Below are 14,420 nucleotides of genomic sequence, written 5' to 3'. Positions count from 1 at the left end.
GGAGAAGACGTTCCAGATCCTGCCCGAGTGGATACCGGTAGAGGCAGGCGCTTGCGTGGCTACATCAGAACCTCGGGCTGTGCAGAGATCATCTATAGGGTAATCAGATTACCCTTGAGGTATTTTTCTTTTATCATAGTTTTAGATTTAATTTTAGATTTTAAATATCAGATAATAAAATTAGATCTAGAAAATTAGATCTGAAATATGTAGGATAATTTTTTTTTAAATTATTCCATCTCAGATTTGATGAAATCTGAAAGATCCTACACGGAGAAAATGTTTCTCCTCCTTCAGAAACAATGGTGGGAATGGCCTGCATGGGTTCCAATTGCAGGAGCATCTTCTTTTGTTGACCTTATGATATCTGTTAAGGATTATAACAGGGACCAATCGATGATTGAATTTGGAGCAAAGGTGGTAATCAATCAAAGCAAATCAGATATGAATCAGGTCAAATATAATCAGCCACGTATGAAGCCAAAAATCGACATCTGAACTTGATTATTATATCAAACAACTAATCTAACCTAATCTAACTTACAACATCTGAATCAAATTAAATAAATTAAATGGTTAAGCATCGCTTCCTCAATTAAGTATGCCATTTTTTGATTTTTTTTTTGTTTAACCTTGGCTGCTTCATCAAGCTCTCAAGTAGATACTTCCACTGGCACTCGAAGAGTTCTCTGCGAAACAGAGCAGCTATCCAATATAATCAGCCACGTATGAAGCCAAATATCTAATCATGCTTAACATCACAAGAAGTGAAGCTCGATTTAAATCTTCAGATAATGCAACATTAGTGAGTGATTAGATCCTTGACACTGATTTGATTGAGTATGCCTCTTCATTTCAATAAGAGTCTTTATGGTCCGATGTGAATGTCCACGGATTTACCACCGTCAGGCAACTAACCCTTATTCTTGCGCACCAAGAACACCAGCGTTGTCATCCGAAACCGGCCTTCCATCAGGGATGGAGCCAGGATCGACTGCAGGAGCCGTGGCCCCTAATGCTCCACGGGAATTCTAGTGCTAACCTCATCCACAGCAGCGGACGACTCCTTTTGCCGCCTCAAAGTCACAGGCCCACCCTCAAAGTCACGTCAACATCGGAACATTGATTTCCACTTTTAATTTTCGTTTGTTAAAGTCTGAATCTCTTATGGAAGTTAGAACGCAAGCTAAATCAGAAATCTAAAGAAATCAATAAAAAATAATAAAAATATGGATATACCAACACGCTGGTTCTACTTACGCATAAACTATAATCATTTAAAAAAGTACTAATTAGACACAAAAACTATAAATCAAATGAGACTATCTATTTCTATGATAAAATATTATCACATCAGAGTTATCTAATAACTAAATTTTTATAAAATTTTATAACTATCTTTTCCACTAACCAAACGAGAGAAATTGAAGGGGAAAAAAAGAAAATCATGTAGGTTGAGTATTTTAAGATCTATTGTAAGCGGATGAATAAGGAAGAACACAGTTCTTTGAGATCTATATAGTTGGCTTGATGATAAAGATAGATGAAATGCTTTGATATTTGTATAGATAGATGAAGGATAGATGGAGTGCTTTAAATCTATACAGATGGATGGATGGATGATAAAAAATAAAGTACTTTGAAATCTATATAGATGGATGGATGATAAAGAATAAAGTGTTTTTGAAATCTGTATAGATGGACGAAGTGCTTTGAGATCTATGTAGGCAGATAAATGACATTGTAGACTTTGAGACTTTTGGAGGTGGACTATGATAGATAGAGTGCTTTAAGGTATGTATAGATAGATCAATAACAGATGATGTAGCATTTAAGATCTATGTAAATAAATGAAAGATAAAGAATGAAGTGATTTGAGATATGCATAGATGAATCGATGATAGAAGGTGGTGCATTTTAAATTCTACGCAGAAGTATGGATAATAAAGGATGAAGTACTTTGAGATTTGCACAAACAGATATATGATAATTAATGAAACACTTTGAAATTTATACAAGCAGATGAAAAATATGGAATAAAATGATTCAAGATCTATATAATTTGATGGATAATAGAGGATGAAGCGATTTGAGATCTATATACGTCGATGAATGGTGGAGGACCGAACATTTAAATTTTTCAAATAGATGAATGGCAATGAATAGAATACTTTGATATCGCAAGAGAGATCAAGGATTTTTTTTTTTTAGATGGCTCCACTTGAACAGATGTCTCTATAATTTTTTTAAAAAACTCAAATATGAGAAAATATTTTGAGATAAATTGATGGTTATATTCCTTTCACTTTGAGGACTCTCTTTGTTAGCCTAGTAGTTTTCCTATCATCCCATGGACTAGCCCTTCTCGTTTATGAAGGGTGAGTTTCCATTCATATTTTAGCAGATTCTTTTATAATGTTTATATGCTAGATATTCTTCACTTAATATCCTTTTTTACTCTCTTGTATCATTGTCATTTTTGTTGAATTATAATATTACAGAAGAGGCGCCTCGTTGTATCTCTGTATAAATAAAATAATAAGATACTTCTTGATTTGTAAACCGATAATTTTAGCTACTATTACAGAAAGAGATGAGTACGTACGATTGATGGACGGAAAATTCAATTAACAGAACCCCACTGGCAATCAGGTGGCTGAGGGCAGAGTACCAAAACACGGGCAGAAAGAACCAACCCATACACCAGCATGGTGGAGCCCCAACCAAGCAACGAGCGTCTGAGCCTGCTTCGAAAACAAGGACACTGACTGATGTCTCATTATTTTTCGGAAAATATAATAACGTAGCAAATTTCTTCACGGAAAAAGGGGGTTTCCTTAAGAGAATTCAAAATGATTTACTTTGAAACCGTACGGAAATTCGATGGCACTTGATTTCCTTTGCTGTTCTTACATTCGCTTCCTGAGATTATCACACTGCTATTATAACAAGACAGAACAATCCACTGATGTAGATTGCAAATGCATTATTTACCGTGCACTCGCACATCAAGGGATACAATGACTTACAAACAAATTTCACCACAATGTTGACTAATGTTCGACCACCTGAGATCTGAATGCATTCGAATCAGCAGTCTATAAATGGACTATTTACCACTCACCGTCGCCATCACCATTACTGGAGCTTCCGGCTTTCTAGGTCCCACAGCTACAAGACAGGCGTCGTACTTGTTAGTGGTTCACTGGCTTGAAGAAGTTCATTGGTCAGGCCCGTGAAGGCAATGGAAACTGTCTCGATGGGTTTGAACTTGAGTAGTGCTGAAGGAACCAAGTCTTCGTCTTCTAGGGTTGATGTTTTACTTCCGGGTCTAGGGAAATGAGGGATCAGGCGTAGCCTAGGCACTGCTGGGCACAAGAGCTCAAATTCCAAACTGGGCTCCTTCAAAGCAGAGCTAACAAACTACAAGATAACCAAAAGATAACGTATAATTAAAAGCTGGATGACGAATAATATGATATAAATTAGTGCATTTTATCCAAATAACATGTTCGAGCAAAACTAAATCAGGAAAAAATAAGTCAACTTTAAACTGCATTCACATAATCATTACTCCATTTATCTTCTCATGACACAATGGAACCACTGGAGACTCGGAAGCTGATGAACCCAAAGAGAGTTTCTCTTTACAGTTACAGAACAGATTTTCTGGACCGATGTTTTAATGCACTTGGGCTATCAGGTTTCACCAGTACCTTCAGAGCTTGTTATGTGTCATAATCCACCTTCCTGAGTTTACCTAAAGATCTCCATCATTTTTAGCAACACATGAAAATATTTCATGCATCCATCTAACACGGACACATGACATGGACATGAAATATCCAGGTGTTTAGAAGAATCTGAGATGGGAACTTTCTAAAAGTTGGACAAGGAGAGACTGCTGCTATCTTGCAGCCGTACATGTAGATATTTATTGATATGCATGTAATGAGGTAGACTAGTTGCTTGTTAGTCTATAAAACTGACAAAACATTTTCTAATATTATGTCAGACTTGAAAATTTTCATGTTGACATGCCAAATCAAATATGAGAAATAATGGTAAAATTGTAGTTTGGTAATATTAAGTATAGAAGTTTCATGAAGATTCCCCAGAGTCCAAGTTTCCAACACATTAAGAACCCCAAAATTTGGAGCATCTAGGTAATGCATACTTCCTCTTTCAAAAAGCTGCGAGACAAGGCACCAGTGTTTATCCATTTAAACAATAGATTGATGAAGCCAACAAGATGTGATAGAAAGAACGAGTCAACTAACAGCCCTTTGAAACTGGCCTGACAAGATTTCACAATTTATGCCTAAATAGCCGCTTGTATGTGGTTGCAATTGAACAACCTTACAACAAACAATGAATTTGATCTTTACGTCAGCAGAAATAACCATTTGCATCCAACTAATTTACCCATATTTGGTCTTTGGAATGATAGGCTATAATTTGTACCCTGTACAAGGCATTCATTGCTTCAGTGGTTCAACCATGGAAGCCAAAACTGAGACTCCTCTTAGTGCTGTACAATATCTAGATGCCTCCTGTATATTGGGTTCACCACACAGCAGGTGCCCACTAGGCCATCCTAGGCCAGGCATAGCCAGGTTAGCTTTACACAAATTGTGTTGGTTAGAGTATTTGATGTAGTAGGTGAGCCCGTTTTTCTTATTGGTGGCCATAAACTCACATAATAACATCTTACAAATGTCCCTAATTATTGATATGTTACTCCTTTAAAAAAAACTTCATATCAATTATTAATTGTCGGAAAAGTTCCTTTTCCACTAAGCTGATCTATGATGCATAGCTTTTTGGATAAGTAATTAGTGTTATTGCATCCTTGTTAATGAAAAATTGTAAAATGAAAACCTGGTTGCTTAGTTTGCCTTTTTCTCTAATTTCTCCTGACTCATCCTTTTTTACCAGTTATTGCCACATACTTTAAATTGTAACTTTGTATTTTTCAATGCACCTAACCACCTGCCTTCCACCTAAGTAATGTGCTTACCCCATTAACCACAACATTTATATATCATTCCCCATGTCTGATCCCAATTTGAGTTACTTTATTCTAGTCAAACTTAACAAGACCAACAGAGTTACTGAAACCAAAGTGAACTTCAGGATATAAGTATAGAATTAGGGACAGCAAGATGAGAAGCAACAAGCCAAAAATCATGCGCACATACAGATGATGGCATGTGCACTAAATGATAACATTATGTCTTTTGAAGTGGTGAAGGGAGGAACAAGCTGAGAGTTCCAATATGGCAGCACAGTGATTTCAAAGTAAAAAGTATTTCATAATACTTATGATAAAGTGACTTAGGAATTAGCAGCTAATTTGGTGTTCTGATCTGATGTATTATGATAAAGTGCAACCACTTCTAAAATAACATGCGACTGAAGTAAGTGCAGAAATCTGTTTTTCAAGCATCCTGTGGCAGACCAATGCAGGATCAATCTGATCCATAGTATATCTGTGGATTGTTTTCTTCTTTTGCATAAACTGTGGATTGTTTTCTGGCCAATCTGAGCTTGAGTCAAGTGATGCTTCAGTCTCGATAGGATGAATTCAAACAGCGATTCCAGTTAGAGAATTCTGAACCGATTAAGACTGATAAATTTACTGAACCATTTGGCATCAAAGCAAGTGTCCATGCAAAACATACCCCTGATGCCAAAAGCTAGTTCAATATTGTAGTACTTGTACTGTAAATTGACAAGTTATTAATCATTACTTCAATTGGTGATATGACATCTTGTTTAAAATTCACCAATAACAAAATAAACTCCCAGCAGAGTTCGATTTTTTAACCATCAGTTGGTAGAATTGCTGTAAACCAGTTTATACGGGGTAGCAAAGAGGAATGACACCATTTGCCTGACTAATTCACTTAAATGATTGTAACAATATAATGACATACATAAGCAGTCAGGAGTAAAGTGTGAAAATATATATGAAACACAAATTAAAAAGAAGAATCAGACCTCATATAATGCAGTTGTTGGCTCCCAAGGGAGAAAGACACCCTGGAGAACTATGCCATCAGGGAATTGGATTCGAATAACCGTCCGCGCATACTTCTTCCGAGCAGCCACTGCCGCTTCTCCCTATATGACTTAGGAATGAGCAGCTGAGATTCTGCTATCCTTTTCTTCCTTAGCTCAGCTTCTCTCTTCAGTTCTTGACTTGAAAGGTTATAGAAAGAATTTGGCAGGTCAATTCTTGCAGCCACATTTTCAGGAACAGGAGAAAACACTCGAACCTAAGAAATAGGCATATGTTACGACCATTAGAGAGTCAATTATCAATAGAAGATACAGGACAAAAGTTGCAGGAATGACTTAGGAGTTCTTCATGATCAGTAAAAAGAGTAGGTAAGGTGGATCTGAACAGGACATCAATTTTCTGCAACTCACTATGCAACCAAGTTCACATTTACAGCTCACTGTTTCAGGAAGCACTCAACTAAACTGCCTATGTTTAAGCGGTCCCTCAGCCACTCCCCCAGTCCAGACCATGTAGGCAGCCCCTTTATAAGGGCCAACCACCTAGTGGACACCCAAGTGGCTTGTTAGGCCTAGGTAACCCAGGAATGTTGTGTGCTTTTGTTTTTAAAGAAGAAAAGAAATAACAAAAGGATTATGGACATTGAACTATATTTTGGACCAGGTTCAAGTATTAGATATGTAGGGAGTCAAATTATAACCACTTGGCTTTCAATTAGAACCCAAGCACCTTAATTAAAACTTGAAAGCTTCCCTTCTTCTTCATCAGTTTTTCACTTCTAACTTTTTGAAATCAAGGTTATTGAGTTGTTTGTATGGTTGTCAAATATTATTGCATCATTTGTAGATTAAACTTTAAAACTTTACAAGTTGACATATATTACCAAAATGACCCTTAAGTATAATGTTTCCTTGTTTTTATTCTTCTCCTTCAAATTCTTTTGATTTAATTCACAAATCTTCAAGCTTTTTGTATATTTAAGAATTTTTATTAATTGGGCTTTGTGCATGTTACACCACCCCTTAGAGTCACTGCATATAAAGCCCCTTCTTTATATATTTGCAAATTAAAAATCTCTTGTCCCAGTAATTTCCTAATAAGATCCAAGTTAAATTTTCATCAACATAATAGGATAATTATTGTGTTTTTTCCAGTTTATCCTCTCACTCTGCCCTCTAGCCTTCTAGATGATAGGCCACTTGGACTTCACAATACCAATGATGAATTTGAACATCTCACCAACACCATAGTTAATGCATTTCAGATTTGGAGATATTAAAATTAAGCGGCAGCATAGATTGTGCCAAATAACAAAAAGAAGCAGCATAGCTCACCAACTAGCATCTCCAAGTGCCAAGTGAGATGAATAGGAGGAAAAAACATGACAAAATTATATTGTGAATGATGGAAATTTAATTTTGGTCCAATTAGAGAATTTCCAAAATAAAAGAGGTCTTGATCTACAAGTATGTCAAAAAAGAGCTTATTTTACAATAACTCTAAAATGGGACAGTTGCATGCCAAAAATCTTCTCAAACAACATGCCTATGTGCTTGCCTTCCATCTATGTAGTAGGCGATAGGCTAGGCATCTATGTTTCATAACCACTTTCTAAAATAATACCTAAGCTAACTGAAAGGAGGAGGTTCATATATTTATGAATTCCAACAGGCAAAAAAAGTAGAAAAGGAGTATAATGTAAAGGATGATCCAAGAAAAGAGAAATAGAAGATTTGCTTGAAGATAAAGGAATAAAAATGGAAGCAGAAAGAAGAAAAAAGAAAAGGAAAAATACAAGGATTCCAAAGAATCCATGTGCCATTGTTGCACAAGAATGACCATTACTAGTCATTGCTTCCCCTCTTGCATCCTCCCTCTTTCCTGTCTGTGCTGTCTTGCAACTAGGGCGGGTACTAGAGCTAGAACTGGGCCTCGCCAGATCAGGTTCCTATGCACCTAGGTATGACTACAATAGTTTTAAGATTCAGATTGGGACCAGGATGGGATAAGAGATCCACCATCCCTAGTGTCGAGATAGAGGGCATCTCATTCCATGAAAAAATCAAGATGACCCTGTTACACATTATTTAAACCTTGCCTAAAATACACTAATTTATTCCCAAAACCCTAATTTTGCCTTACACTTTCCCTCTTTCCCTACTTTTGCCCTAGATTTCCCCTCTTTTCGCAAATGTGGAAGCCATGAGAGCAGCAATCTCTTGCTTCTCTGCTGCGAAGGGGGCAAAGCGACCACCACCACATTGACATGCTCAGCCTTGAACACCCTAGACAACCTAGGGACTTAGGTTGAGTCTAAGCCTAACCCAAACCCAAACCCTCTAAAGCCAAGCCCAACTGCCAGCAAAGTTGACAAGCCTCCAGCTAGCCCAAGCCCATTTCCAGCCCTACTTGCAACCCTCTCTCATGTTTGTGGTTGAGCTCTCTAGAATTTGTTTCAACTTTATTTAATCAATATAAGTAGAATACAATGGATGCATGTGAAAAATTTAATGTAAAGTAGCATTTAATAAAATTTGTAGTACCATGATGCCTAAAAGAAATGTCCCTTCATTGAGTTAATATACTTCCCATGTTTCTCTCTCCTCTTTGAAACAATATTTGGAGGTAGACTTATCGAAAACTACGAAACCATTGTGCCCATGGTTGAGCTTGGCAACACATCTCAAGCTTGTCAAACATGAGCCGATCTTACCTAGAAACAACTAAGCCAAGCCAGAGTAGATATATTAATTTCTTTTTGGTAGAAGAGTAGGTATGTTAATTAATAAGATTAACTTATTAACTATTTATTTCATCATTATATGCTATTTAAAATCCACTTCCTATCACTAAATCACATTGTTCTCACCCTTGATCCCTCTCTTTGCATACAACCCTTGATCTCTCTCTCTCTCTCTCTTAAGATACAGCCCTTTACATACATAAATACATACATATATACATCCATGTTTACGAGGTAAATCAGTAAATCCTCGATATATACAAGCAACATTTTAAATCCCGTGGGACAAGACTGTGCTGATTTGCCCATGGAACAGGACATGCTGCCATTCCGCCCTATTCTAACACTTGAGATAGGGGATGTCCCAAGACATGCTAATTAAAATGCTAGGATAATGGCGGGATGATCCAGTCCCAACACTTAAGATGGTACCCCATCCTAGTGTTTCATGGGATGTCCCACTGGGACTTATAAGCTTGATACAAGGTAAATCATCCTCTCTCCACCTGACTCTATTGCCACACACAAGACCATTACTACACCAAGGCCACTTAAATCCTAATATATTAAGGCCTTTCCCAGCTATCCTTATTTAAGGCTCAACTCAAGACATTTAAGGGATAATAGATGCTCTCACCAACCAACGCAACAAAGTCTATACATGGCCGCCAAAGGCTCTGCCAGAAGGCAACATGTAGAGGAGGTGATAAGGCAGTCATCAGCCCACACAAACAGGTAGTTTTCCTTCTCCCCCTTTCCTTTCTTCATTATTTATGAACCAGTCATTTTCTTTTACTTCATTTACTTCTTCATAGTCTTCTTCTTCCTGCTTTTTTTCCCCTACCACTGATCATGGCTTCCCCTATTTTAGTTTCTTTTTTACCTTCTTCTTCCTTAATTGCTGGGCCTGGTGACACCTCCAACCTGTTGTGCTCTTCCCTCCTTTTCTTTTCCTTTTCCCCTTATTCTTCTTGCTAGAAAGCTGGCTACATGCAGCCTCATCTTGTTCCTCTTTTTCTTCCCCTAGCTCCTAGCTTGTTGGCATTCGGGTTCGGTGTGTCATGCATGTTCCATGTCTTAGAGAGCTTCCTCCCTAGGTGATAAACACTTAATTTAAGTCATTTAAAGCAGAAAATATATTTAATTTATTTTATTTATTAAGAATTTGATGCTTCTTTTTATGTTTTACAGGAAAGATGATCGCCGATACAAAGAGTCCAATTCATAGATCAAAAAGACTCAAATTTAAAGAAATTTGAACTTAAAATAAAATTAAAATAAAAGAAGAATGCATACGGTATTATAGAAAATGAAGATACTATGCAAGGAATCCAAAAGGATATAGACGTCATTGTGAAGAAACAAAAGTTTCTTTTGGAATATAAAAAGAGTATTCACGCGGCAGTGTTCACGCGGCGAGCGCGGATGCGAGGCGGACGTGGGGCGGGCGCGAGCGCGGGCACAGCGCGGCATCGCAAGCGGGCGTGCGCAGAAGCGCGGGTGCGGGCGTGCAGGTGCGGTGCGCGCGAGCGGCGCCGCAGGCGGGTTCGCGGGGAGTTTTTGCTGGCGAACGAACAGATGTTATTAAAGAAAAAAAATAATATTTAGAAATACTTTGAGAGAAAAATTTATATTTTCTTTATTTATTTGTGATCTTTCCATCTCATCCATCCATCTTTTAGTCTTTAGCATTTTTTTTAGTCCCACATCGGAAAATCATGTAAAACTCCTCCCTCCTAACACCTATAAAAAAACTTTTGTACTCCCATTGGAGGGAGAGCCCAGAAATTCTTCTAGAGCCTTGCATAGAGGAATAGAAAGGGACTACTTCATGAGCAGCTAGACTAGCAGTCTCGGGAGTGGAGAAGAAATTTTGTAACGACACAGAGATAGTTTATTGTTCTAAACTTTCTTGTATTTCTTTATATGCAATAAAGATTATGCTTTTTATCGTCATAAGTTCTTTATTTGCTCTCCTTCACATGCTTTTATTTATACTTTCTTGTTAGATTAATATTAGGAACAACTTTTACTTTCCGTAGACGCGCCGTGATCTACGGATACTGAGCGTGCCAAGAAAAGAAGAGTTGTTTACCTAGTACTTTCCGAAGACGCACCGTGATCTACGGGTAGGAGCGTGCCGAGGAAAGACAGGTATTTTTCCTAAGATTAATCACATCTATTTAATTAAAAAAAAGAGATACAACTCTACTAGTGCAAAATTAATTCAAAACTCCCGAGCTCTATATTTTCTAATAACATCAATTTTAAGATAATTTATTTTCTAAATCAAAAACAACACTTCTTTCTTTTATTTTGCAATCTCAACTTAGCCCAAGGTCCTGAGGATACGATTTCGACTCATCTTACCTACGTAGTGAGTAGAGTTATTTTTGGTGCTATCAACGACTACGCATCAAATTTTGGCGCCGTTGTCGGGGACCTTGGCACGATTGAATTAAAAAAAAAAAAAAAAAGCCACTGACATTTCATAACACTTAACTAAAATAGCGTAACCTCAAATATAAAAATTTCTAATTTGATTGGACACCTTGTTTCTTTGCATCTCATCTCCATAATAATCTAAGGCAATAACCCATTAATCAGATAAGGTGGGGATTTGATTACCCTTCTTGGCCCACAAATCACTCCCTTGTATTTGCATAACCAGACCTTAATCTAAAATTAATTAGACGTTGACCCCTAAGGATTTCGAGCTAATAGGATAAGAAAGCTCTAGAGTTGAACCGAGTGCGGATTGGTTAATTGCTAGGTGTCTAAGGCAAGTGGTTAAAGAAAGTGGTTTTCAATTGGTTCCGTTGACTGACCTGGCCAACTCAGTTGGTATCTAAGGAAAGCAACGAGCAGGAAACCTTCCACATCTTACGCTTACCTGCCGAGTCAGTTAGTCAGTCTTGAGCTTGGAGTGCTCAAAGACGGTCTTGGAAGTTAGGAGCTGTCTAGATCTAAGTTAACCTTAGGATAGAGAGTCTATGCTTGTTTAAGTTGATTGCAATTAACATCTAAACATTAACTAATTTCTCCCTTTTCATAGATTTAAGATTCTTAGGTTCTTCTCTTTAGATTTCCTTCATTCTTTCTCACTTTATTATATATATATATATATATTATAAAAACTAAAATTTTCTATGTTTGCTCTAAAGTATAATTGTAAGGTATATGCTTGACCGTAGATCGTTACGATCAGAAATCCAAGCTTTCGATCCAGAAATAGAAAGAACCTTTAGAACCAACAGACGTAAAAATATAGACCGAAATCAGGAGAATGATCCACCCAAGCACTTGAAGGAGTACTTTACTCCTTCCACATATACCTACTCTCCTTGTATTCAAGTGCCCCCTGTGGAGGCCACTCAATATGAAATTAAGTCCAGTATAATCCAAATGTTACCTTCATTTTATGGACTTAGTAATGAGGACCCTTATAAACATCTTGAAGAATTTCTTGAGATATGCTCAACTGTCAAAATTCACTTCTCCGATGATGCTCTTAGGTTAAAATTATTCCTTTTTTCACTTAAGGACAAAGCCAAATACTGGCTACATACTTTGGATTCCATGACTATATCAACCTGGGACCAGCTGCAAGGAGAGTTTCTCAAGAAATATTTTCCCATAGGAAAAACTAATCAAATAAGGAAAGCCATAACTAGTTTTTCCCAATTAGATGGAGAAATGTTTCATGAAACATGAAAGAGATTAAAAGACCTTATTAGAAAATGTCCCCACCATGCTGTACCCAAGTGGCAGTTAATCCAATGTTTTTATGATGGGCTATCGGAAAGACATCGACAAATGGTCGATGCATCATGCGGTGGGGCATTCATGCTGAAAAGTGAGGATGAGGCATGGCAACTGTTTGAAATTTTAAGTGAAAATTCATTACATCATATGTCTGCCTCTATTAGAGATAAACCCATGTTAAACCCAAAGAGAGGTGGAATATATGAAATAGGAAATGCCATAGATATCCATCATAAGGTAGATGAACTGTCCCAAAAATTAGATCGTCTTCTAAATACTGGACAATCCCGATTCCACCTAACCCAATCCAAGAAGTTTGTGCATTGTGTGCAAGTCCGAACCATTTTGTTAGTGAATGCCCAGCCGCACCTCAATTTTCTGAGTTTGTGCACGAGCAGATTCAGCAAGCTCAAGTCCAACAAGCTCGCAGACCAGGAAACGATCCATATTCGAACACTTATGACCCCGACTGGAGAAACCATCCAAATTTTTTCTGGAGACCATAACCAGTGGTTGGTCCTGCCACACCTCGACCTCAATATCAGGACCCAACATATAGGCATGGACCATACCATCAATTTCAAAATGTTCCTCAACCGTCTACTACTGGTCACAGCTCAGCTTTGAGAAAAAAGTTCTGAAACACTAGAACGATTAGAAGTCAACACTCAGATCTTAACTCCCACACACAATCCATTGCTAAGCTAGAGACCCAGATAGGTCAACTAGCGACTGCATTCAGTAGGAGGGAAGGAGAAAAATTACCTAACCAACCCGAGAGCAACCCAAGAGGACAATTGGTGATTGAGAGCTCTAATACCCCAGAAGTTTTTTCTGAACATGCCAAATCAATCATGACTCTGAGAAGTGGGAAGGTCATTGAACACACTAATACAACCAATGAGACCGACCCTAAACCTCTAACCGAAGCCAAATCACCCAAGAACAAGGACCTGAAAATAGAGAAGGAACCAACTGCACCGGAATCATCTTACTTGCCTAAAGCCCCATTTCCGGATGCCCTGAAAGCCCCTATTCCTGCAGATAAGAAGGGAGAAAAACTCGATGAAATGTTGGAATTGTTTAAGCAATCCAAATTAATCTTCCCTTCTAGACGCAATCAAACAGGTCCCTGCTTATGCCAAATTTTTGAAGGATTTATGCATCCAAAAACGTAAATCTAGATCACAAATCCCAAAGAAAGTACGCCTCACTGAACAGGCTAGTTCTGTCTTCCAGCATGCCACTCCTCCAAAGCTTAAGGACCCAGGAGCCCCCATCATTTCCTGTGTTATAGGAGATTATCACATTGAAAAAGTTTTCAGAATTTAGGGGCAAGTGTGAATCTTTTACCTAGTTCGGTGTATGAACTTTTTGGATTCGGAGAACTGAAACCCACATCAGTCACACTGCAGTTAGCCGACAGATCAATTAAAAACCACGTGGAATATTGAGGATGTCTTGGTCAAGGTAGATGAGTTTTATTTTTCAGTTGATTTTCTGGTTCTCGACATGGAACTAAGTGCAACCCCAGACAAATTCTCATTATTTTAGGACGATCCTTCCTAGCTACGGCAAATGCATGCATTAATTGTATGACAGGAGTCATGGACATATCGTTTGGGAATAAGAAACTAAGACTGAATGTGTTTGGTGCTTTCCAAGGACCATCAATGGATAGTTGCTTCGAAGTAGATACACTAGAAGATATTATAGAAGATGCAACACCCACAATTCTAGCACCAACCCTTAGATACTTGCTTGGCTCACTTTGAGTGTATGACTTTGAGGAATATATGAAAGAAGTTAACATCTTGTTGGATACACCACACGATAAAACCACTCCTCCATGAACAATCAAGTATGAGCCATTGCCCATATTAGCCA

General features: G+C 37.8%; 1 protein-coding gene and 1 non-coding gene across 2 annotated transcripts in view; both read right to left on the bottom strand.

Annotated features, from left to right (window-relative positions):
* Positions 1-2,856: 2,856 nt before the first annotated feature.
* Positions 2,857-14,420, bottom strand: part of LOC105035619 (plant UBX domain-containing protein 2) — a 37,984-nt gene continuing 26,420 nt past the window's right edge. The window contains 3 exon segments of the mRNA XM_073253803.1: positions 2,857-3,423; positions 6,004-6,119; positions 6,122-6,281. Of these exon segments, the coding sequence (XP_073109904.1) occupies positions 3,172-3,423; positions 6,004-6,119; positions 6,122-6,281 (528 nt within the window). The 3' untranslated portion in view covers positions 2,857-3,171.
* LOC140856741 (small nucleolar RNA R71) lies at positions 12,420-12,525 on the bottom strand. The gene has a single exon (XR_012140345.1). It is a non-coding gene; the product is annotated as a small nucleolar RNA R71 (small nucleolar RNA).

Source organism: Elaeis guineensis, chromosome 3 (genome assembly GCF_000442705.2).
Source record: "Elaeis guineensis isolate ETL-2024a chromosome 3, EG11, whole genome shotgun sequence".
Lineage (NCBI taxonomy): Eukaryota > Viridiplantae > Streptophyta > Magnoliopsida > Arecales > Arecaceae > Elaeis > Elaeis guineensis.
This window is presented reverse-complemented; position numbering and strand designations above follow the sequence as displayed.